This window comes from Notechis scutatus, chromosome 2 (assembly GCF_049901735.1).
Source record: "Notechis scutatus isolate UNSWTSFEM ecotype Mainland chromosome 2, rNotScu1.2, whole genome shotgun sequence".
Classification (NCBI taxonomy): Eukaryota; Metazoa; Chordata; class Lepidosauria; order Squamata; family Elapidae; genus Notechis; species Notechis scutatus.
In genome coordinates, this window is record NC_142010.1 from 140,406,681 (window position 1) to 140,431,278 (window position 24,598).

At 44.1% G+C, this 24,598-nt stretch overlaps 2 protein-coding genes across 3 annotated transcripts; both read left to right on the forward strand.

Moving 5' to 3' along the window:
- HOXC10 (homeobox C10) lies at positions 1-4,709 on the forward strand. 2 transcript variants are annotated; one of them, XM_026677374.2, is made up of 3 exons: positions 1-574; positions 671-859; positions 4,432-4,709. In XM_026677374.2, exons 1-3 carry the CDS (start codon positions 1-3, stop codon positions 4,707-4,709), a joined length of 1,041 nt encoding a protein of 346 aa, XP_026533159.2. The 2 variants fall into 2 exon arrangements, with proteins under 2 accessions (XP_026533159.2, XP_087810216.1); XM_087954090.1 differs by having other exon boundaries at positions 1-859.
- A 13,862-nt stretch (positions 4,710-18,571) lies between these two features.
- HOXC9 (homeobox C9) lies at positions 18,572-21,528 on the forward strand. The gene is made up of 2 exons (XM_026677373.1): positions 18,572-19,130; positions 21,275-21,528. The coding sequence occupies exons 1-2, from the start codon at positions 18,572-18,574 to the stop codon at positions 21,526-21,528; spliced, it is 813 nt and encodes a 270-aa protein (XP_026533158.1).
- Positions 21,529-24,598: the final 3,070 nt, after the last annotated feature.

Sequence of the window (24,598 nt, forward strand, 5' to 3'; positions counted from 1 at the left end):
ATGTCATGTCCCAACAATGTGACTCCTAACTCGTTTTTGATGGACTCGTTGGCTGGTACCTGCCGGGGAGAGAATTATTCCTCTAATCAAGGAATGTATATGCAGTCTGCGAACGACTTCAGCTGTGGAATGATGAGGAACTGTGGGATTATCCCGGCTCTTTCCAAAAGAGACGAGGTGAACCACGCCGGCGGGCTGTCCCTCAACACCTATCCGCCTTACCTGTCTCAGCTAGATGCCTGGTGTGACCCTAAAAATACTTACCGAATCGAGCAACCTGTTGCAAGGCAGCTGCCTTCCTGCTCCTACCCGACCAGTGTCAAGGAAGAAAATGCTTGTTGCATGTACAACGCCGAGAAAAGGGCGAAAAGCGCCTCCGAGGCCACCCTCTACCCCGGGCAGATGCCTGAAGCTTGCCTCGCTGACCAGGAGGTGCCCCTGCCTAGCTACTACCGCGCCACCCCGGGCTATTCCTCCCTGGAGAAGGCGCCCAGCGGCGGCAGCCCCAGCGCCTACGAGGCCGGTTTTGAACCCAGGGCGGGTCTCAGCCAACCGAGCGAGCGTCGGGAGCAGCCCCCGGGCCCGCCGCCGCCGCCGCCCGCCGTGCAACAGCCCCAGCCGCCGCCCGAGCGGTCACCCCCACCTCCACCTCCGCCACCCGCTTTTCTCGCCCAGCCAGGAGCCCCGGGGGGCTTCCCCGAAAGCGCCAAGCCGGACCCCAAGCTGCAGAACAGCCCGGCTGGCGACGTCAAGACCGAGAAGAATCTCCCCGTGGCCAAACCCAGCCCGTCGGGAACGGAGCAGAGCGGGCAGAAGTGTGCCCAGAGCAGCAGTGACAATTCGGACCACGAGGCGAAAGGTAAGGGTGATCCTTCTACTGGCTTCCCAGGAGAGGAACCCTAAGGGAATGGGCAGCGGTTCTGGTGGGAGTTATTCGGAAGTGGTTGTTAATTGTCGTTGTGGTGGCCGTGGTTGTTGTTGTTGTTGTTGTTGTTGTTGTTACTATTGGGCTTATGGTTTGAGAAGCAGAGCCCCCAGGCTCTGGGGCTGCAGACAAACTCCACCAACTTTTCTCTTTGGGACCTGTTTGCTGTCCTCTCTCGGAAGCGCCCGGCCACCAAGAAACGATGACAGCAAGAATCATCAACAGTAACAACAAACGGCCCCCCCCCGCGCCCCCCGTAAAACCCCTTTGAAAGAAGGCGCCGCAGTGTGGCTCAGTCATCATGGCCAGACGTGGAAGCCCCTGCCTGCCTGGCGTGCTGTGGTTTTCGTGGGGGGACATCAGCTGGGCTGACGGGGAGTAAGGGCAGGCGACGCGGTCGGGTTAACGTTGGCGAAGTTGATTTTGATGTCTCGGGCAGAGGATCCCCAAAGGGGTCGTGGCGCTGAACGAGCGAGCCCCTTCGGAGGGGCGAGGGAGTGGTTGGTCAAGGAGCGGTTGCAACTTCTTCAAACGTGCTCTCTGGATGAGCTTTCGCCCCCTTCTCTCCTCTCCTTCCCCCACCCCTAAAAAGCAGGCATTAAAGTTCTTTGGGATGTTGTGGTGGTGGTGGCGTGGCGTGGCCGTGGTGATTGTCTTGGGGAGAATTTGACTGGCGAGCTCTGGACTGCGGGCTGGGGGCGAAGGTGGCCGGAGGGGAGGGAAAGTGAGGTGGGCTGGGAACGGTTTGCCAAACACTTCAAACTGGACTTGGTTGTTGAGCTCCATTATCAAAGTTGCATGTTCCCTGAATCACCCAGGTTGCTGCTTCAAGAGTTGTTTTTGCGCAGAAACCATGTCTTCTCCCCCACCCTCCTCCTCTTCTTCCTCCTCCTCCATTTGCGAAGGTGTAGGAACCTCTGCTTGAAGTTAAGGTGTTCTGGGCAGGAGCAGCTCCCGGAGGAATGAAGAAGGGACTTTCACAGAAGAAGTTGACATTTACCTTGCAGGTGAAGCCTAAAAAGGATCCAGCGAATAGAAGGGTTGGAAAGGGCTTTAATATGTATTATTATTATTTATTAAATTTATATGTCACCTTTACTCCCAAATGAAGGAAGGGAAGAGAAGGAATGAAGAGAGTGGAAGCATTAAACGTGGGGTTTGTTTTCTTCAAAACAGGATTAATTTTAAGCAAAGAGTTCCTCCACCTTCCAAAAAAAAAAAAAAAAAAAAAACTATTGGGAATAGATACAGATAAAAAGGAAGGTGTTTCTTACTTTGGCGTGAACGACTCCATAGCCTCACAAAACCCAGCCTGGAATTGGAAGAGGGAAACGTAGAAAGCAAATAGAAACAATTTGGCTTATATGGAGTCCTGTACATTTTCTCAGCATATATACTTATGCTAGCATGCATGCTTTCACCAAGTCCTTTTTCACACATAAGTTGCTTGAATTCCACCAAAGAATACAAGCACTTTGTCCTCTCTATTTCTCATTTGATCTTATGTATATGTCTGTCTGTGTATGTAAATGCATGCATGGGTATAGATGTGCACACATATATATGCAGTCCATATGTGTGTATCTACATCTACCAATGTCTCCACCCACATTGTTATGTATTCATTTATATAGAACTAAAGTACGGTTTTAAAATGGCCTAAAAAGGATTTTCCAATCCTCTTCCGCGCAACCAAAGATAGATTATTTTATCTACTAATAAAATAAGAAAATATGCAGCATCAAGGAGATGAAAATCTCTACAAAACTATTCACCCCAAATGCTTTCTTGCTTACACTTTCTCCAGCGTCCTTAATTCACAAAAGTGAAATGAAGAAAAATAATAAAATGCGAGGTTGACTTTTGGGAGAAAGGGACAAGGGAGAAAGAGATGGGGGAAGGGGGGAAAAAAAACCCAACCACTTCATGATCTCTTTTAATCTCAACAGTAAGTTCTAATGAAGAATTTGAAATGTCCCACCTAGGTTTTTCCAAAGTTTTATTTAATTTTCTTCCTTGCGGAAGAAGAGAGCTATTTGCTGGAAATCCAACCGCTTTATATATGATGCCAGCAGGGGGATGAATTTTGATGGGGATGATGATGATGATGATAATAATTATTATTATTATTATCTTTCCACCTTCTCTTTGTCTTATGTGGCGTCTTCCTCTCTGTTTCTATTACTGTATATCCAGCACGCCCTTATGCAAGGTGTGGAAAGGGAGTTTAATGTTTTTTTTGGGCGAAAGGCAAACCCTTAGAAGGAACTAACAGGGTTCAATGGCAGAGGGCTAAACATGTGAAAGGCATTTCCATGCAGCCGAATTAGTTGGTCGGTTTTGGAGTAGCTCGCTGATCCTTCCTAAATTTGGAGCAAGAATTCGGACTCCTGGGACTCCCGTAGACAAGACAAGGCTTCAGGCTTTGCCCTCCTATTTGAAGGTGGAGAGCTAAGAGCACCTCTGCCACCAGTCATAAAAGATCCAAATTCAAATCTGAAGAGGTGTTTGTGAATTTGGAGGCCGAAGTGAACAGTTGGAGTTGGGCACCTCTGTGCGGAAAAAGGGATATTTAGAAAAAGTCGGGGTGTTGTATATGTGTGTGTCTATGTGTTACAGGCAGATAGGAAGATGGGTCGTTTTTTAAGGTACAAATAAATCTTGGTCGGTTTGTTTTTGTTTTTTTAAAAAGTAATATCGAAAGTTTACCTTCACTCATAATAAAACTACAGAGCTTTCACATCAAAGGAAAATGGAGTCTGGACTATGGGGAACGGAGGGAGTGGGAGAGAGAGAGAGAGGGAGGGAGAGAGAACCAACACAGACAGGCAAAATATTTCTCTCTATCCACCCTCTAAATCTCCCACCCCCACCTTGTTTGGCTTTTGAGGAGTTTTTAATATGAAGGGATAGTTTCAGAGCAGTGTCTGAGCCGAGAGCTTTTGTGGCGTGCAGGCAACAACTAATTAGGACAATCATGAAACCTCTGGAACTATTATTATTATTATTATTTAAATATATCTTTCCAAACCTGGATGGAATTGTGTAACTGTAGGAGTCTACTGATAGATCTGATGCTTTTAACATTTCGGTCTGTCCCTCAGGAAAGTCCTATTCAGGTCTGAATGTGTCATAGGCGAAGGGTGTGTGTGTGTGTGTGTGTGTGTGTTTGGGGGATAAAAAAATCCAGCAAGAGCTGGCATTATTGTGTAGCTTATGTCCAGGTGAATATTATTTAAAATAGGAGTGCAGCCCCAGCTTTTTGCGACCCCTTAGCTCCTGTTATTTGTCCGAATGCTTAATCAGACTGTGTGTTTTTTTTAATCGCTAAATGTTAAGTAAAAAAGGAGTTGGAGGTAGAACGCCCATTATTTTTTAGCAGTGGACAGAGAGGTTTCCCATTAGCCAAAAAAAGCTGCAGGGGGAAAAAAAAAAGTAGTCTTAACTCTAGGACGCTCGCTTTGCTATTCCAATAGATACTTATTTAATAATATTATTTTTAACAGAGGATATAAAGGCAGAAAACACGACAGGAAATTGGCTGACAGCAAAGAGCGGAAGAAAGAAAAGATGCCCTTACACTAAACACCAGACGTTGGAACTGGAGAAGGAATTCTTATTCAATATGTACTTGACCCGCGAGCGCCGCCTGGAGATTAGCAAGAGTATTAATCTAACAGACAGACAAGTCAAAATCTGGTTTCAGAACCGCAGGATGAAACTCAAGAAAATGAACAGAGAGAATCGAATTCGCGAACTGACTTCCAATTTTAATTTCACTTGAAAGTGTTCAGAGGAGGAAGGGACCGGCTATATGGGGAGAATCATTGCAAATCTTGTGCAGTATTTTTTTTTAATTATTATCATTATTATTCCCACCCACTCACCCCCTGGATAAACTGCAAGTGGAGCATTAGGAGGGAGGACGGGGAGGGAAAAAGAAGAGAGACCTCAGGCTAAGAGTTAAATTCTATAATTTGGGTATTTACAGATTATAGAGCGGAAATGCATTCATCAGTATGAGCATGTGAATATATATTTATAGATATATAGATATAGATATATATATATATATAGTGCCACAGTGTTTCTATATGTAAAATAAAGAACCAGCTGGTTGCTTACTAGCTTTTCAAACATCTTCTAAGGTGTTTTTAAGTTATTCAGAAACAGCACAAAGGGTGTGTTGGGGGCTTGGAAGACTGAAGGATCTATCTACATCTATGTCTTTTTTCTTTTTAATGTTTAGCACCCTAGCTATGTTTGAAAGTTTGCTTTTCACACCTTAGTGTAGCCTGACTATTGTACAATAATAAAAGATATCATGACGCCAATTAATTTCATACGTGGGAATGTGTGGAAACAGCAGAGAGAAGACATGCTTACTCAATGTAGTTTATGCAGTCTGCTTCCGGTGAGGCGGTGCTGTCACCCATTATATTTAAGAAAAAGGAAAATAATAAGGCAGCACCGCTATCTTATCTCTGGGGGGGGGGGAAGGGTGGAAAATGCCTGTGCTTTTTTTTTTTTTTTGGTGTGTGGCTTGTTATTTAAATATATCCTGTATGTGGAATCTGTGCATGTATCTTTCTATATGGAGCCAAATAAATTTCTTAGAACCCTGGACAACTGGGTATTTTTCAAAGTGATTTCCGCGCCCCCCCCCCTCTGCCAAAAAAAGCACGTCTCCCCCACCCACCCACCCACCTAGAGTATTTTTCCCCCCTAGTACTCATCCTTTTAAGGCTTTCAGGAGAGTATCCTAGCGGGTTTAATATAAGTGAGAGACCATAACGTTGATTTAAATATTATCCAGGTGACCACAATAAGTCAAGGTCATAAAACAGTAATGTCAGGACAGTCTTGGTAAGCGCTGGAGGTGGATTTTATGATCTGCAAATATAATGTGCCGCAGCAGTAAAAGATGCATTTAAAGGTGACTGTGGAGGAGGGAAGCAAGTCAGAAGCAGAGTAGCTTTCTTGGGATGAACACTCCTCATGGCTAGGGGTCCTTTTTCTGTCTGTTTTTCTTTCCACCTTTTTTTTTTCCTCCTTTCTTTTTTTTTTCTTTTTGAAAGGAAAGGCATGCTCCTTTTATCTCCTCCTCTGGAAGAGTCGTTTTCTATTATTAAGAAGAAGAAGAAGAAGAAGAACAAGAAGAAGAGAAAGAAAGAAAAGAAGGAATACACTTTTTTTTTTTTAAAGCCACCTCTTGCTCTCAGCCCAGCACAGAGAACAGGAATGTCACGGTGGTGGTGGAAGAAGGCGTGCAGAAGGTAAGGCAGACGGTTTCTTGGCTGAGATACATGGCTGAGATGCAAGTGGATTTCTCTCCCTGTGTGTGCGCGCGCGTGTGTGCCTGGGTTTCTCTCCCTCCCTCCCTCCCTCCCTCTTCCTGCGTCTACTCAAGGTAAAGGCAGCGTGGATGTGAACTCCACTTTGAGGCGATCTAGGCTTGATACAGATGGGGCGTCTGGTTTGGTGTCTTAGGACTTGGGGAGGGGGGGTTGGGATCAAGGGGGCTTCCCTGTGCCTGTGTGACAGCTCATTTTCGACCAGAATATGCATGGCTGAAGAACGGTGATGCATAGATTTCCATGTTGAACCCCTTGGCCACCAATACCCCCCCACCCTACCACACCCCTTCCTCTTCCTCCTCTTCCTCCTCTTCCTTTTCTTCTTCCTCTTCTTCACCCTCTTTTTTCCCCTCTTCTTCTTCTTCTTCTTCTCCTCCTCCTCCGCTTTTTAAACTTACTTCTGATGAAGTTGAGCTTTCTTTAGAAGGGACACCAAAGAGTCTGAGGGTTTTGGTTTTTTTGTTTTTTTGTTTTGGTTGGTCTCCAGAGGACTTTGGCAATCCTCAAACGCGTAGTAGTCGTCGTAGTTGGGTATTCTCTGAACGTGCCCTTTCGGTTTCAGAGTTTTGGCTGGCGCGAGCTCTGAAGAAGGGGAAGGCAAGGACATTTGGTGGCATTTTGAAATGTTGTGGGATCACAGACAGACACACAAGCACGCCCACGCAGAGAAGTTCCTTTGTGGATATTTCTTCCCCACCTCTTTTCCCTCCCTCCTTCTTTAACTGCGATGGCAATATGCAACGCAAAATGAATAATGTCAGACCGGAGCCAGTTTGCCAATGAAGGATAGTGGGTTGTGCTGTAATTCAGTATATACTAACAGCTCAACCGCAGACACACAGACAACTAGAGAGAGAGAGAGAGAGAGTTGATTGCAGATTTTATTAAAGAGGAAGGGGGAGGAGAGGGGGAATCTTAATGAAGTGATTAAAGATGTTGCCTTAATTCGAAGTATGTTTTCTTAAGAGCTTGGTTATTCCTTTGCTTAGCTTCTATAACGTGGGATAAGAAAGGTAGCTGTAGCATAGCCTACGAGGAGACTACAGATGCTTTCTTTCTTTTTCTCTTCCTTTCTTCCTTTCTGTCTTTCTTTCTTTTTCTTCTTCTTTCTCTCTCTCTCCCCTCCATCCCTTTTTATCTTTCTTTCTTTCTGGCAGAAATGACTGTGGATCTTTCGCCCTTTTATGCAGCTGTTCCGTGGTTTAGGTAGTTTCATGTTGTTGGGGTTGGCTTTTAACTCGGCAACAAGAAACTGCCTTAATTACGTCAGTTAGTCTTCATCAAGGGCAACATTCCTCCCCCCCCCCCCGCTTTTTATTTTGACCCCCTTTCCTTTTCCTTTGCTACTCACACGCAGCCAGACGAAAGAGCCCGAGAGCCTTTAAAGGCAGGGAGCAGGCAAAGCGAACAAATGGTCGTAGACAGATTTTTCTCTCTCTCTCTCTCTCTCCCACCCCCCCGGAAAAAAAATTAGCAAGAGGAAGAGAGAGGGGAAGACAGGAGGGCAGGGAGGCAGGTTCGCCAAACCTCGTAACCCTCTCCAGCTCACTACACCATTCACATACCTTCCCAAACAATTCCCCCAGCACTTGTGGCCTCTTCGTCTGGACTTCAGATGAATCTTGGCTGTTTGCTGTTTGTTTCTGGCCGACGGGGCTCTCCAGACGGACAAACATGGAGGGGGTCCCTCTCTTGAAAAATGCTCGGGTGATGAAGGCTTCTAACTTTGAGTTTCGGAATAATGGTCTGAATTTGTAGCCCAGAGGTTTTTCGGGGATCCAGGACCACCTTTGCTTCCCTTCTTGCGGTTCTTTCTTTTTTCTTTTTTTGCTTCCTGGTTTATGAAACGAGCTGAGTTTTGTGAGAAGTGAAGGGGGAGGAGGGCTGTGATGTGTAAAAGACCTCAGTTGATATGAACGCAGGTGCTCGAGTAAATGGCCGGGGAAGACTGAAATTACAGCCTTTTTTTACTCCCAATGGCAATCTACTGCTGGTATAACCTGCCCAGGATTCTGAGATTCCCCTTCGATAAATTATAGCCTTATTATGTTCCTTGGCTTGAAGGTGGTTTGAAGAACAAAGCGGAAAACGGTACTCTAGGTTTACAGACCCTCCTCGGGGTTTAGCCACGGTGCCTCTTTAAAATGAAGGTGGAGGGGGGGAGGGAGCTAAACCACGAGCTCAAGATTTGATTCAGTTTTCTGAACGCAGTCTGGATTACACTCCGCTTCTGCCCAACCCTCTACCCCTGCCTCCGTTCCCACTGGACTCGAGAGCTAGGAAAGATAAATTAGCCCGTTAACGAAGACTGGCCGGTGTTGGGATGGACACGTTGTTTTGGCAAGAGGTGTTCGCTGTTGCTTTGGTGGATCGGAGGACGGTTGAGATTGAAAGCCGGGCTCTGTGTGTGTGTGTGCGTGAGCGCGGATATTTTCAGAAAAAAAGAAAAAAAAGAAAGAAATCCAAGATCCCAGTGGAAAGAGAGAGATTTTTCGCTACTGCTGCTTAAATGAGCTTTATCCTTCCAGATGGAGTTCAGGTTGATATTCGGGGGGAAAAAAAAAATTCACGGAGATTTATACCACCACCACCACTACCATCCAAAAAGAAGAAGAAAAGTGCCAAAGAGACAAGCTAGCATTGGAGGAAGAATTCCCCCAGTGTTCTACAACCCTGAATCCATGAATCAGGGCAGGAAACGAGTTAGCTAGAAAAAAGCAAGGGACAAGGGCAGGAGCCTGGGGGGCGAGAGAGGATGCATATAACTACTTCTGGTAGACAAGAAATACATTTCCGCAGCTTAAGTGCAAAAGGTGTGTTGGGAACCCTGTTCCCAGTCAAGCTCTAGGACTGTTCCTTTCTAAACACAAAATTTTTATTAGAAATAAAGTCTCCCCCCCTCCACCCCAGGGAGGATGTACCTCTGCTGTTTCACTAGAGGGGAGTTATTTTGCTACAGCTGAAATTCTCCCCCCTGTTTTTACTGTGGGTTCCCCCCACCCTCTACCGTCCCTTCTGAACCCTCCAGCTCCCAAGCAAACTTTCAGCAGTCGATTTGGGGAGACCTGAGTCCCTGAGACTGAAGGGTGGGGTAGGGTTGGGGTGCACGGATTCCCTTCCTAGAAGGAGAGGGGGCAACCTGGTCTTGACAAAATACCACAAAACGGGTGGGGCTGGAGGCAAGTGTGTGTGTGTGTGGGGGGGCGACTATAAGTTGTCAGCCCAATGGTCTACTCTACTACATCCTTTTCTCTTATTTCTGGTATGAAATCCAAAGCCCCGATTTGGGGTGCTGCTGCTAGCGAATGTGCTGGGAGCTCCCTTCTTGGAAATCTCTCTTGCCCCCTCCCCCCCCAATGTTAAATAATAACACCCACGCTCGCCCTCCGATTTTTAAAACATTTTAATAAGCGAACGCAAAGCTGGAAAAGGCAAAAAGTGCGCCCATTGTGCTTGCTTAGTGTAAAGTCACGGTTCTGCAGATAAATGGCTCGGTCAAAGGCTTTAATTATTCTTCAATTAATTATTCGCCATGGTCCTGAGATAATTGAATGATTTCATTATGTGCTATAGATAGAAACGTGTTTCCGTCTTCCTGTAAATGTGCCCTCTATAAGTAACATAAAGAATGGGATAATGGTACTAAGTACCCTTCAGTCATGTGTGGCGTAACTGTTTATATTTGTGTGTGTGTATATATATATATATATTCATGTATATGTGTACGTGTGTATACATATATATGCATCTACGTATGTGTATATCTGTGTATATACATATATGAGTGTATCTCTATGTGTTTCCCACATTTCCTCTCATATAGGGGCGAGATCTAAAGTAATGTATGTTTAATCGACCCAAGTCAAAAAAATGTAATAAAAATTAAACCCTCCCCTACTGTGTGTTCCCTTTTAAATGGTTCTATTAGAGCTGGGTGTGAGTGAAGAATGTAGAGACTTAAACATTATTGCAGCCTGCTTTTTAATCTCCAATGTCAGAACAGATGTAATTAGAAAGATTTCTTGCTGTTTTGTGCATTTCTCTCTCTCAGCAAAATATTGTTTTTTCCTTGCTTGCTAGATATGTTTCGTTCTGGGAGGGGGTTGCTGTTGTTGTGCCTATAAAATATTTGCAACCTCGTCGTGCATTTCCAGTGTTGTTCCTTTTTTCTCATATGTGTATATGTGTGTGTTTTTCTCTCTCTGTGTTGCTGTAATTCTGCATTTCACAGCAGGTGTGACTTCAAAAAGTTTCTCTTTTGCTGTTTAGAGTTTGGTGTGCCAAACCTATATGCAAACTTTCGTCCAGTTTTATCTTGGTCTCTCTTTTTTAAAACATTTATGGAAGATAAATATGGTAGGGAAAAGAGGTGGACATGTCTAAGCAGCTACACAGTCAAACACACTGCTGTATGTACAATATAATGTATACAATATAATGTATAAGTATTTCTGTAAGTTAATATAATCTATTTAAGTTGATACAATACATGTGCATACCTATTTAAATACAGTGATTGCTCAGTGGATGCTCCCAAATAAAGTTCTTTGCACGTATGCCTTTTTATTCTTATGCACTACACTGTAAGTGTTGTTAAGCCTGTGTTGTATTGCATTGAGACACAAGTCTTTCTCTGAATCATGTGAGTACCTTGTGCATTCTATTCTGTGTATAAAATAAACATGTATCACGGTAGATGGCCATATAGGCAGAAGTATTTACAGCAAGAGAGCGTGAGGAAGAATCATTTGTACAAAGACCACGCATAACCTGGGGAAGGCAATAATCCCAAAATAAGCTGTTTTTCATTTGACGGAGGAGGGGTTTTTTGGTCTCTACAGCGCATGCAACTGCAAATATGTATTGTTGGCGGAAGGTTTCTGCTTCTTTCATTGCACACATTGTATGCTTGCTTTTGGGTGCGTGCCCATCAATAAAAATTCATTTTAACAGCGGAGCGGCGAATGAAAGAGTCATATCTATATCTACATCTATATCATCTCCTTGCGCGCACACCCACACCCACACTCGTTGCCCGTTGCCATTCGCCTTCACTTTTGAGCCATGCTGCAGTTCCTGGAAAGTTCAAAGGAACATTCTGAACCGTTTCCTGGAAAAAGGGAAGGTAGGCGTAGGTAGCAGTGGTTGGCTGGCTGGCAGGCAGCCGTGTTGAGCTTGTCAAGGGAAAGTTCTCCTGACTCAGCTCTCTAATAGAGGCTGCTAAGGGCAGCAGGTACCATTAACTGAGGACAAGGCCTAGCCCTGGGATTGGGGTGGGCGGTGGCTGGCGCTGAAGAGTGAGGCTACTAGCATGCCTTGTCTCTGCCTTTGGCTGAAACTTGCCCTTGTTTATAAATTCTCTCTCTCTTTCTCTCCCCTCCCCCCCCCCCTTTATGTGAACTAACACCTATCTGGCTGCAAAGGTCCTTGGCAGCAGTAAGGCTGAAGCAGACCACAAGGAAACTGGCTTCTTTGTGGGCCAGGGGCATCATTCTGACCAGCCATGATAGAAAGAAAGAGAATGCTGGAGTGAGGAGGGTAGACTTTTTTTTTTACAAGAAAAAAACAGAGAAATAGGTGGGGATAGTCTCCTCTGATTTTTATTTATTTTTACAGACACTCCATTTGGCGAGGTCTGGTGTGCGCTTTTATTTTATTTATTTATTTATGTATTATTTTTTTAATGTGGCTCCTGCTCCCTCCTGTCTCCAATGCATTCTGTTTTGAAATCTATCGGTTGTAGGTATTTGTATGACCATTTTCTTTGTTTAAAAAAAGAGAGAGATTTGAGATTATGGCGCAGAGGACCAACCGTTTTTTTTTTATGTCTCATTTAAAACACTGTTGCCCTTTGATGGCTCTCAACTTCATCTTGCATTCGGGAATTTCCTGCTGCTGCTGCTGCCATCCTCTTCCTCTCCTGCTCCTCTGTTTCTTCTTCTTTTTCACCCTCCTCCTCCTCCTCTTCTAACCTGAAATGTTCAAGAAAAACACCCACAACACAGTGAAATGGATTAGTCCTGAGGTTTAATTGCACTTCGGAATTTATTGTTCTTCTATCCCGGCCACCAAAGCACTAAAAAACCTGGCATCTCAAGTCATAACATCTGACAAAATCCTTCACAACAAGGAAGAGAGTTTTTAAGGGCAGGGAAAGAGGAAGGGATTAAACAGGTACAGACTCCTGAAGACTTTACATTTAAATTAAACGGGTACATTTTAAAGCCTTCTGCTTTCTTTCCACCTCCCTACCTTTTATCCTTGGCTTAAACAGAAAGAACATGCCCCACAGGAAGTAAAGTTCAATACCCCCATTATTTCCTCTAAATAAATCGCTTGTGCAGAATTATCTCTGAGCCACGCCGTTTAGTAAGAAACCGAGATATCTTTGCCCAGCTGAAATGACGTCGTTGCCGTTTTTTTCAATAGCACCTTCATCCTCATCCTCATCCTCACCACTGCTCCCACGGCTATCGCTGCTCCCATTGTCCCTCTTAGAGCAGCGAATAGAGTTTCATTGCTCTGGGCATCCCAAAGGGAAAAAGCAAAAGCAAATAAAAAATAAAAAATAAAAATCCATTGGGATGGCAAGAGAAGCATCGGGGAGCCCCGTTCTTTTCCTCCGCCGCGTTGATATCCATAAAAGCCAGTGGAGATGGGAAGTGGAAGGGAAGGCCGGCAATTCCAGCCCTCACCCACCGAAAGCAGGACCCATAAAGAATAGGCCACCACAAGCCCGGCCACAAGCCTCCAGCCTCCTCCTCGCCGCCTGTTTTTCGCTGGACGTCCGCCCATTGGATTTCCACACCGTCCCCTTTTTCTTCAACTCGGTTGCTTTCGGCTGCGGGGAGTAGGAGGACTAGGGGAGAAAGGCGTCCCCAGGCGGGGAAAATAGTCACCGGTTTTGGGACCGATCAGCTCCCTCTTCTTCTTATCAACCCCGCGATGCTTTCGGTTTACAACCGCGGGGCCTTGCAGGGGAGGAGAAAGCGGCTTCAGCGGTCCCTCGGAAGAGTGAGGGGGCGGGAGTGTGGAGGAGTGGATTTTGTTTTTTGGTTTTAATCCGAACTTGACGGTGTTTATTGAGATAATGGAGCAACCGGGACCGAAGGAATGCGCCCCAGGGGTGGCCACGGCAGGTCAGAGCGGAGAGGGGCGAGTGGATCTCTTGAGTCCCTGGAAACCATGGGTGTCTTTAACTCCAGAGCTTGCTTGCTCCGGTTCCGCCTTCTCCTCCCACGGTTTCCAAGCCTGAATCCAGCGGCTGCTCAGGAATTCTGGGAGCCAGCCCCCCCCCCTCCTCCGTGGGTTGAGGGTGAAGTCGTGGTTGCTCCCACGGACCTCCCTCCCCCGAGACCTGGAGTGGGCAACTAGACCAGGTTGGGAGCTGTTGAGAGCCCTTCGCTCGACCTTCAGCGCTTTTCTTGGAAGAGAAGAGTAGGACTAAGGTGCTGGCAGAGGCGGTGGCGTCGTCGTCTGAGAGGGGCTACCCGGGTTTTAGACTTTTGAGTCCGCCTCTCAAATTAGGGGAAACTTTTATTTTCCAGGAGCCCAAAGAAAGAAACGGGGAGCGCAGAATTCGGAATGCCCCGAGTTTGATATCCAGATCAGATCGATGCGGAACTGCCTATGACTCTCTCTCTCTCTGTGTGTGTGTGTGGGCTTAAAGGAAGGACGCAAGAAGAACTGTGCAACCGTGCGTGTGAGTGTGCACTGATGTACGAGTGTGCGCTAGGGGGATATAGGTAGCTGGCTGCACACCAAACGTCAGTTTTTTCTACCTAAACAAAACTGGCAGAAATCGCTTAGAAAATAATAATTCATCAGTGTCATATTTAAATTGAGGATCGATAAAATCTCCAGAGGGGTTCACGTTACTCTTTTTTTCCTCATGCACGTCACAAATGACAATCGTTTTTTTAAAAAAAAAAACACGCAGCTTTTTAAAAACGACTCTTCCTTTCTCCCTTTTTCCTCGCTTTTAAAGACAATTGTGTGTGTGTGTGTGTGTGTGTGTCTCTCTCTCTCTATATATATATATAGAAAACACACACACATATATATAATGTATATACACACATATTATGTTATATATATATATATAATATATATATAAATTTATATTCACATAGAAAATATATTATTATATATAATCATATATTATATAGAAAATATAGAAAACATAGAAAATAACCTGGACATGCCACGTTCTTTTAAGGGCTTTCTACTGTACCTCTTATCGAAGGGCAGGATTTTGCCTTCTGAGGTGGGTAGATCTTTGCCCTGCTACCTGGATAACTTGATGCAGAATCTGGGCAGAGTGCATAGAAATGTAGGCAATGCAGCCCGTTTGACTTCTGCAACTGGAAATTCTTGTCCCCAAAGAAGAGCATTCAAAAATATGAACACTCCCCCACTCCTCCCAGCCCACTCTGGCAAGGTTAACTGAAAATTTGTCCCTTTCCAGAATGGTGCCCATTTCAAAGATGGAGGCACCTTTCCTGGTTAGGAAAGAGGAGTTTGGAGAAAGATGATGATGATAGATAGATAGATAGATAGATAGATAGATAGATAGATAGATAGATAGATAGATAGATAGATAGATAGATAGATAGATAGATAGATAGATAGACAGACAGACAGACAGATAATCGATAATAGACAGATAATAGATAATAGATAAGGTAGATAGATGATATAGGTAATAGATAAGATGGATGGATGGATGGATGGATGGATGGATGGATGGATAGATAGATAGATAGATAGATAGATAGATAGATAGATAGATAGATAGATAGATAGATAGATGATAGATAGATAGATAGATAGATAGATAGATAGATAGATAGATAGATAGATAGATAGATAGATAGATAGATAGATAGATAGATAGATAGATAGATAGATAGATGGATGATAGGTAGGTAAGTAAATAGGCAGGTCGATAGAATATTTTAGATGCAAAGGCATGTCTTTCATTTTATTTTCTCTGCAGACAATGTCCTTCTGTCCCTTTCAATATCTTATGTTCCCTGGCATAGCATGACTTCCGGAGGGCACTTGCACCAAGATCTTTGCACCCTGAGCTCTCAAGGATCATTGCCCCAGGACAACCTGCAGCCCTGAGGGGAATTGCTGTTGTTGTTGTTGTGTTTCGGGATAAGAGGGGTCCCTTGTAAATAAAAGTGCCAACTTTCACTTTTCAGCTGCTGTCTCCGCTTTCATTCCATAAATGCTTCTTTCAAGGATATTTCAATGACCTTGCTGGCTTCTCTTGTTCTATGGTTGCCCTGGGCCGTTTTACCTTCTTTTCTACTCATAATCTGTTATTCTGGATTCGTGCGTTAGTCCCTCTTTTTATGCTTAATGTTATCCTTGTGGTTTACTCTCTGTATAGGATTTACATGCATGCATATGCATACATACATAATGTGTGTGTGCGTGCGTGTTATATATTTTAATATATAACATATATCTTAAAAAAGCAAAAGAAAGCAATTTCTTCACCCATTCAATTTGTCAATCAGTTGGAAGACTGATTTTTTGCCAAGAAAATTGTATTTCTTCACTGCAACTAAGCAAGGATTTCATATGTTTTATATCTTCCTTTGCACCCCTCCACCCACCCGCCCACATGCTCCTATATTTCTATCCACATAAAACCTAGAGGTAAGATTATCAAAGCATCCTAGGTACTAACTCCCCCCACCCCCCCACCCCAAGATTCAGAGCGGAAAGATGAAGTCCTTAGGGAACTGTGATTGACAGACAAACTGAACTCAAGGCAGGCCAAAGGACACCTTGGGGTTCCTACAGGACAATTTCTCCTCCAGAAAGGGCAAGGTTGAAAACTGGAAGGAGGACTGTGGACAGAAGGGGGTTGGTTAGTACAGGATTTGCAGCAAGACCGGTTCCAAATCTTGGGACACACACCCACACAGAGACACCCACACAAGCACCCAAGGACACACATCCAAACCTTACAGTATTTCTGTAGGGAATGAAATATAGTTTTACTACTCCCGCCAGGGCAGGCTGAGGCACACAGATTAAGAACTTCTTGAGTTCATATCCATTCAGGAATCTTCAATCAGGTCAATCAAACAACTTTTCCGGAGTCTTTTTCAAGGGAGAAGAAAGGGGGGGGGGGAGGAGGACAATAACCAGTGAATAAGCACTGAGAGGTCTTCAGGAAATGGCTCTGCCTGCTACTTTGCCTGCCCGCCCAAATGCACCTTCAGATATATTTTTTTTTTCCAGCAAGCAGCCTAAAAATAAATCCACTGCCTGCTCCTGTATCAAGAGGAAAACTGAGCCCTTCAGCCTTGAGTGTGTCCCTAGTGGTTACTCCACCTCCCTGGGGCACACGTCGTCCCCCCCCTCCTTTGCTGTCCTTTGAATGTCCCTTTTCTCCCCCCACCCTACTCCAGCCCCATAGCGTCCACTTCTCTTAAGCCTTGCAGCCCCCTTCCCTCCACTGGGTTGCAACTGTACCTCACTTCCAAGCCGCCTCTGCTGTTATTGTATTGGAAATCTTGGTTCTTCTTGGACAAAAACCGCAAAAAAGGAACACACGAGGTTGTGGTAGCTGCCGCTGCCTCTCTTGTTGTGTTCTCTTGCCGTATTCTTGAACAGAGGGTGTGGGGTGAGGACACACACACACACACACATCCTTTTTGCAGATTTCTTTTCCAGAGCCAGGGACCAAAGCCACCCTTCCAGACCACTAAGGGTAATAAACTATACCGATCACCTTACTCTACCAAGCCAAGGTTATATATATTTTTTTTATCACACGCACGCGCCTGCGTTCATCCACCCACCCACCCACCCACCCACCCACACATACGTGTTTTCAGGGAAGTTCTGCAAATCGATTTAATCGAGGGAAAGTTTCAGATATTTTTAATGCGTGCACGCACCCACAGACACACATTAATCTAGGAAAACCGAATAAATTGTTTTAAACAAACGCACCCCTAGCTTTCAGTTGTCTTTCAGTGGCAAAAGCAAACTCCCTCACTCCTCATCATTGAAACTTACTCGAACAGTTTTATTTAGTGAACGACACATTCATGAACAATCAAATGATCCTCGTAAAATTTTTATTGAAGGACATAAAAAACATCTACGACTACTTGCCGAATAATGTAGCCTTTTGGGAAGACGAATGCCATTTTTTTTGGGGGAGTTCTTGCTATTTTCCAGTCTCTGGTTTTTTGTTTTTTTTACAGAGTCATCTTCTTCTTCCTCCCAGAAAGTGCGTGCGTGTGTGTGCGTGCGCGCGCGTGCGTGTTTTTTGTGCGTGTGTATGTATATGTGTGCAATTGTGTGTGTGTGTGTTCACCCAGTCTCTCCCTCCATACATACACACATATGTAGAAAAGGATGGTTTTATCTGGCAAAAAACCCCAAACGAGTGTGTATATGCATATATGTGGGAATATACACACACATATATATATATACATACACATACACACACACACACACACACAATGTATATATATATATATATATATATATGTATATATATATATATATATATATATATATATATATATATATATATATATATATATATATATATATACACACACATACATATACATATACATATATATATATACACATACATATACATATACATATATATACACATACATATATATACATACATGAATGTAATTAAAATTCAGGAGCGGTGCCGGAGAGGCTGAGAGCTAAGGAGGATCACTGCGTGAGGACCTGTCATCTCCTCCCCCTTTAAAGATCTTCCATGTAATGTATCCATTATCGAATACAAGCCGTAGAAGCAGAGCGAGTAGACAGAGACAAATTGCGTCAAGAAATAGTTCCTTGTGCTACCTTGCTACACCAGCTACCTTACACCCCTCATTAGCAGCAGGGCTATGGAAAAGCCAGGTCGCCCAGGAAGCCAGCCAGCCAGCCAGCCAGCCAGCCAGCCAACGAGCGAATCGCCTTTCAGCTTACGACACGTAAGATCCGACCGCTGCTGCTAATAACGGCATTATTTCAAGAGTTTGATGAAAACCCAAGTCGCCTCGGCATTATTTTAAAAAAAAAGAAAGAAAAAAAATAGAAAGAGGGCGAAAGGGAGAAAAAAAAAAGACCTGCGGATTGATCTACACTGTATTTTGGGTAAATATAATCACGTGGGACCTCGGAGCCAATGGCACGCTAGGAAAGGCTGAAAAAATAATTACCTGCCCTGATTGTTCTATGAGAAGATAAAAAGTACACATACAGTTCATACAATAATCTTATGAATGTAAAAGAGGGGGGAACAATGTCGGCTTCGGGTCCCATAAGCAACTATTATGTAGATTCTCTGATTAGCCACGAGAGCGACGACTTGCTGGCGTCCCGCTTCCCAGCTACTGGCTCTCATCCTGCAGCAGCCCGACCGTCAGGATTGGTACCGGAGTGTGCAGATTTTCCGTCCTGCAGCTTTGCCCCCAAACCGACCGTGTTTACCACCTCGTGGGCTCCCGTGCACTCCCAGTCGTCCGTGGTTTACCACCCGTACACCCACCAGCCACACATTGGAACTGACACTCGGTATATGCGCACTTGGCTGGAGCCTATCTCCGGCGCGGTCTCGTTCCCAGGTTTTCCAGCCAGCAGCCGGCACTACGGGCTTAAACCCGACGCCTTCCACGGCCGCAGGGACTGCGGACCGGGGGATGGACGTAGTTATCCGGATTATATGTACGGATCCCCGGGAGATCTCAGGGACAGAACCCCGCAGACTATACCCTCTCCGGAATCTGAGGCCATCGCTTCCAACAAACACAAAGAAGAAAAGACCGAATTGGACCCTAGTAAGTCGAAGTCATTCTTGTTTACAACCGGGAAGGCATTACCGCCTCCTGGCACAGTGCTCAATAAAAAGAAATTACCTTTGCTGTTTAGAATTCTTGGCGTCCTTCCCTTGGATCTCCAGCTACAAGGGCTGACAAACCTGGGGGAAAGCTGGTTTATTTGATTTGGGAAAGGAGGGCGGCAGGGGGCGAAGGGAGGGGGGGGGGAGAAAAAAAAAGGAATTTTTTTTTAATGAGCATTATTATTGTTACGGGATCTGGATGGTTCCGTCGTCCTCTCCCGCTTGCTTTCCTTCGCATCTTGGCTACTTTGTTTGTTCCTCAACCAGCCCCTAACCTGCTTTGCCCCTTCTTCCTTGCATTTAAGTCCTTCTGACTTTTGGAGGAAGGAGTATGGCAAAAGCCATCCAGGGGTATGTGGGAGGAGAAAGAATATTGGGGTGTTGATGTGTACTGAAAAGCAGGGGGGATTGGTGAGAAAAGCCTCTTAGAGGGAAACAAAAACAAACAAACCAACAAACCCAAACTCCAGACAATAATTCCCCTAGATTTTTGCCTCCATCCAGAAAGAGGACCGAAAAGTTAGGGATGGCACTGAGAGGGGAGACAGCAAAGGAAGGAAGGTTGATCAGAAATCAAATAACTGTTGGAGTTTAGCAAACGGGGAGGGAAGTCCAAACATTTGAAAGTACAGTTAATAATACACATCATCTCCCTCCCTTTCCATTTTTTTTTAAAAAGAAAAATAATTCTACAGTGTAACTTACTAATAAAGGGAGTTAAAAAAAGAAAAGAAAAGAAATAACCTTGAACACTGTTAAAACAACTGAAAGGGTCTCCAAGGGATTTGTGCTTTTGCTTTGCTTTGCTTTTTTTTTTTTTTTTAAAGTAATCATTCTTCTGCACAGTGAAATGTTCATTTCCTAGTGGACATCTGCCCTTTAAACGTGGGAGATTTTTTTCCCCCCCTCTTGTGTGCAGTCGGTGGGAGGTGAGATACAGAAAGCAAAATAGGTGGAATTAAGATGACTCTAGTGCCAAGAAATAATGCCCACTTGTTTATTGATTCACATGCCCCGCAAAAGAGATGATGCGTGTGCATTTTTGTGCCCAGCTAGAGATAAACAGAGCTGCTCTCTTCCCCTTCCTTTCTGCTCAATAGACAGATTCCCATGCCAGGTGTGTAGAAATCCTTTCAGGCCTGATAGGCTGGTCAAATACTGGCTCATCCTGATAATTTTAATTGTATAGGCAGATCTACAAATTGGTGGGGGGGGGGGGAGAAAGGGAGACAGAGAAAGAGACACAGATCATGGATTAAAAGGAGACTACTATCAACAGCATATTCATTACATCCAAATTTCACCCAAGAAACAATTAATCCGAAGGATGAATCAAATCCTTCTGAGAAAGTTGTAAAGAGGGTCTCCAAGGGATGGGTTTCAGTGCTCAGAAATATCTATATATATATATATTTGGCCACCACTAGGCTTCTTCTGGGGCACTAGCTGATATATATATATATATTCTCATTCCTTTTAAAATTGCTGGCAGCTCCATCAGTGGGAAGTTATAGGGAGAGAGTTGGAGAGCCAGGGTTGTAAACAGAGTTTATGGGCCTATGAAGTGGTGGGAATTTAGACTTTTCATGATTGTGTTCTTGAGTTATCCTTAATTGAGGCATATTATTATTTTTATTGTTATTACAACCTCTTGGCCCTAGTTTTATTTGAGAATTGCAGCTTGTGGGAGAGAATGATTGCCAAATGAAATAAAACGATAGAAAGAGGGTGCAGAACAGAACTACTTAAACTCACTACTGTTTAGTGCCTCCCTGCTTGCACAACTGATGAACACACAGTGCACGCTCAGTTCCTCTAAAAGAATAGATGTGCCCTTAGAAATCCTGAAGGTCATTTCAGGCTTGAGCAGTCCACGCTCACTTGTCTAAAGAGACTTTAGAAAGGAGACTTTAGATAAGTACTAAAATTATAAGGACGGGATATGAATTTTGGGCAATTTCTATTTGAAGGCACTGCCATCAATAAATGCAGATCTGGGTAAGGGCTAAAATGAATAAACAGAGGTGGGTAGGTAAATAAACAATTCATAATAAATTAAATGTCCCAATCTTTATTTTGCAGATAATCCTGTTGCAAATTGGATTCATGCACGTTCTACGAGAAAGAAAAGGTGTCCTTATACAAAGTATCAAACGCTGGAACTAGAAAAAGAGTTTTTATTCAATATGTACTTAACTCGGGACCGACGTTATGAAGTGGCCAGGGTTCTTAATCTCACTGAGCGCCAAGTCAAAATCTGGTTTCAGAACAGGAGGATGAAAATGAAGAAAATGAATAAAGAGAAAACCGATAATAATAATAAAGAGCAGCAGTGAAAGTGGCCACATCCTTCCAGTTGTGGAGAAATCGAGGAGCTGGTTTTTCCTAAGAAAGAAATTGTTCCTGACTTTTTCCCCCCACTTAATGTGCTGATGAGTGTTTAGAATTAGTTAAACACGGCAAACCTTTCTTGGAACAAAAATGAGAGAGAGAGACAGAGACAGAGGGAAAGAGAAACATAAAAAGTGCTTTTCTTTACAAAATGCAAACACACACACACACACACACACCCCTAACAATTGCAACTAAAAATAAACTTTTTCTTTTCTTTTCAGAAAAACAACAAAGTACTTGAATTTTTGAGTTAGTATTTTATAAGTTAAATTTATCCAGTGGTTTTTGTTTTTAATTATTATTTTATGATGTTGTGGTTGCATATTTTGTACAATGGAAAGAATAAAAGTGGGTGGGGGGTGAAAAGAAAGAGAAAGGGGGAAAATGGTGTGGGGGGGGAGTGATTGCTCAAAACAATGTTTCTGTCCTCGTGTCGAACTGGTGTACTTATTTGTGTCTTCTCTGATTGTCACAGAACCGTTCTGTAACACTGTTATGTTTTGCTATAGTAGAACAGCTTTCTGTAAATATATACCTAACATCACCCAAAAAAAGGAGGAAAAAAAATCCGTCGGTAATGAAGGTGTCTTTTTTTTTAAAAAAAAAATGTAAACTCCTATGGAGGAATAATACCCTTTCCCCCCGAATAAGTTGTAAAGGAAGGAAAGAGCAGGGAGACATTGTTTGGGGATTCTTACGGATACAAATTCTGGAAAAAGATGTCCATCCATTTAATGACCGCTGGTTTCCTTCCGGAAAATAGAAGACCAGAATATCTTCTCTCGGGAATCATTTTTTCCCCCTTCTTTTCTTTCTCGGTCTCTTAGCTCCTGAATCTTTCTCCTTGACTCTCAATATACCAATATCTGCTTAATGTCATGCTCCTTAAAAAGAGAGAGAGAGAGAGAGAGAAAGAGAGAGAGAGAGAGAGAAGATTCGGGTAAAAGGCGGCAGGGTGCTCTGCATTTTAATTTGGGGTAATTAATTGTACTAATTTATGACCCTGGGCAATCAAAGAATGTGTACGAGATTAAATACGGGCTCCGGTCCGGTTTTGCTCGTGGATCTTTACGTTTGTGATCGCTCGGAGACTATTGGAACGCTTTGGGATTATTAGTGAAGTGCCAAAAATTTGTTAGTGCCTCGCTTGGGGGCCCAAGCAATTACGAGTTAGGTTCGTAATGTACCACCACCACAGGGGAGGCGGGGGGGGGGGGTAAAAGAGGAGGGGGTGGTGGTGTGTTCCTAATGGTAGTGTTAGGATTGAATAGCGAGAGAGCACCATCTAAATAATAATAAAAAGCTTAACATGTTATAAAGCCTAAGGGAGTGGAATTCGGATCGAAGGTTCCCCGCCTCCCCCACCCCACCCCCGTCGCCCCCTTGGCCCCTTTTAAAACCGCTTTCTCGGCCAGGGAGAAAGGGAATCTGGGAGTGTTAAAACTCCGAGGGTCTCTGTTTAGGAACGAGTTAAATGACACGGGGCCCGGCGGGAAAGGTGGCAGCGCGAGGAGGGGGCTCTGGGATGGTGGAAGGCCGGGGGTTTCTAGTGTCTCAATAGCTCATTTAAAAATCTTTCCTACAAAGGCAGATCTTCCTGTTGCCAGGACAGTTGAAATGAAAGTCAAAGGATTTAAAAAAAAAAAAAGGGGGGAGACGCCTGTGAGGTGCTTCATCGCAACTTGTTTATAAAAAGCATTGCTTTTCTCGAAAGGAGGAAGCCAAATAACTTCTAATTTTTCTAATGGTAAACAGATCGCGGCTTGCGAGATCCAAGCCCCCCCTAGAAACGGAGAACAAATAAATACGGTTGGGTTTGGTTTGGTTTTGTTTTGAATCTGGAACCCTTTGCCCCGCTGATGTCCTCAAACACATTACTTTAGTGCTTTTGTCTGCCTTTCCGTTTATGAAAATAAGTTTTGCAGGCTTGTGTGTATTTATCTAGGTTGCATAAGACCGGGGAGGTGGGACTTGGGAGCAGGAAAAAAAAAATGCTTCTCCGTTCTAAGAAAAATGTAACAGCTAACCTTTAGCTTTGTGCCGTGTTTTTCAAGAGGGTCCGAGCACCCAGCAATGGGGAAGGGCAGGAAAGATTGAAAAGTTCCGTTTAAGGGGCAATAAATATATATATGTATAAACCCCTCCCCCCCCCGTTTTCCTTTTGTCTGCTATAACAGGAATGCTGGCGGAGGCAATTTAGTAGCTACAACCCTGTATTCAATGTGAATTTGAAAAGATAAAACAAAACAAAACATATCCATCTTTAAAATCCTTCCTTTCCTCCCGTCTTCCTTTCCTTTCCTTTCTTTTCCTTTCCTCTCCTCTCCTTTCCATTCCTTCCTCTCCTTTCCTTTCCTCTCCTTCTCCTTTCTTCCTCTCCTCTCCTTTCCTTTCCTCTCCTTTCCTTTCCATTCCTCTCCTCTCCTCTCTGATAGACTAGAGCCCAGCCTGTGTCTCTTTTATTAACTTTGAGCCTTCCCCATGCTTGAAGCTCCTTCCAGTTCCACCAGACCTCATTTTCAAGATGACTAAAGATGCAGCCTCTTTCACCTTTCTCTCTCCCCCAACCCCCTCCTCCCCACTACCCAATAGTCTTCAGCGGAGCTGAGCTCCCATTGGAGGTAATGGAGAAGAAAAGAATGTAAGTTATGCTTCCTTTGTTTCCATAAGACTGTTGTTCTCTCTCTCCCCTCCTCCCTCCCTCCCCCTCCCTCCTCCCTCCCACCCTCTTTCTTTCCCCGTTTCTTTCTAGCTTGCTTTGTTTTATGGAGGACTATAGTGTCAGCTTCTGTACAGGTCTTCCACATAAAACTCAGGGCATCTCCTTTCACAGATATAATTTAATGGCAGGCATGTATGTATGGATCTCTCTTTCTTTCTCTCTGTGTGTACATTTTCCCAGAAGTAACTGGGAACAACTTACTCAAATATTCACATCAGGACTGTATCTTCAAGCATCTTCACCCAACAGTATTGGCCTGCTTCTCCCTCAGCCAGATTCGTTTTGCTTTC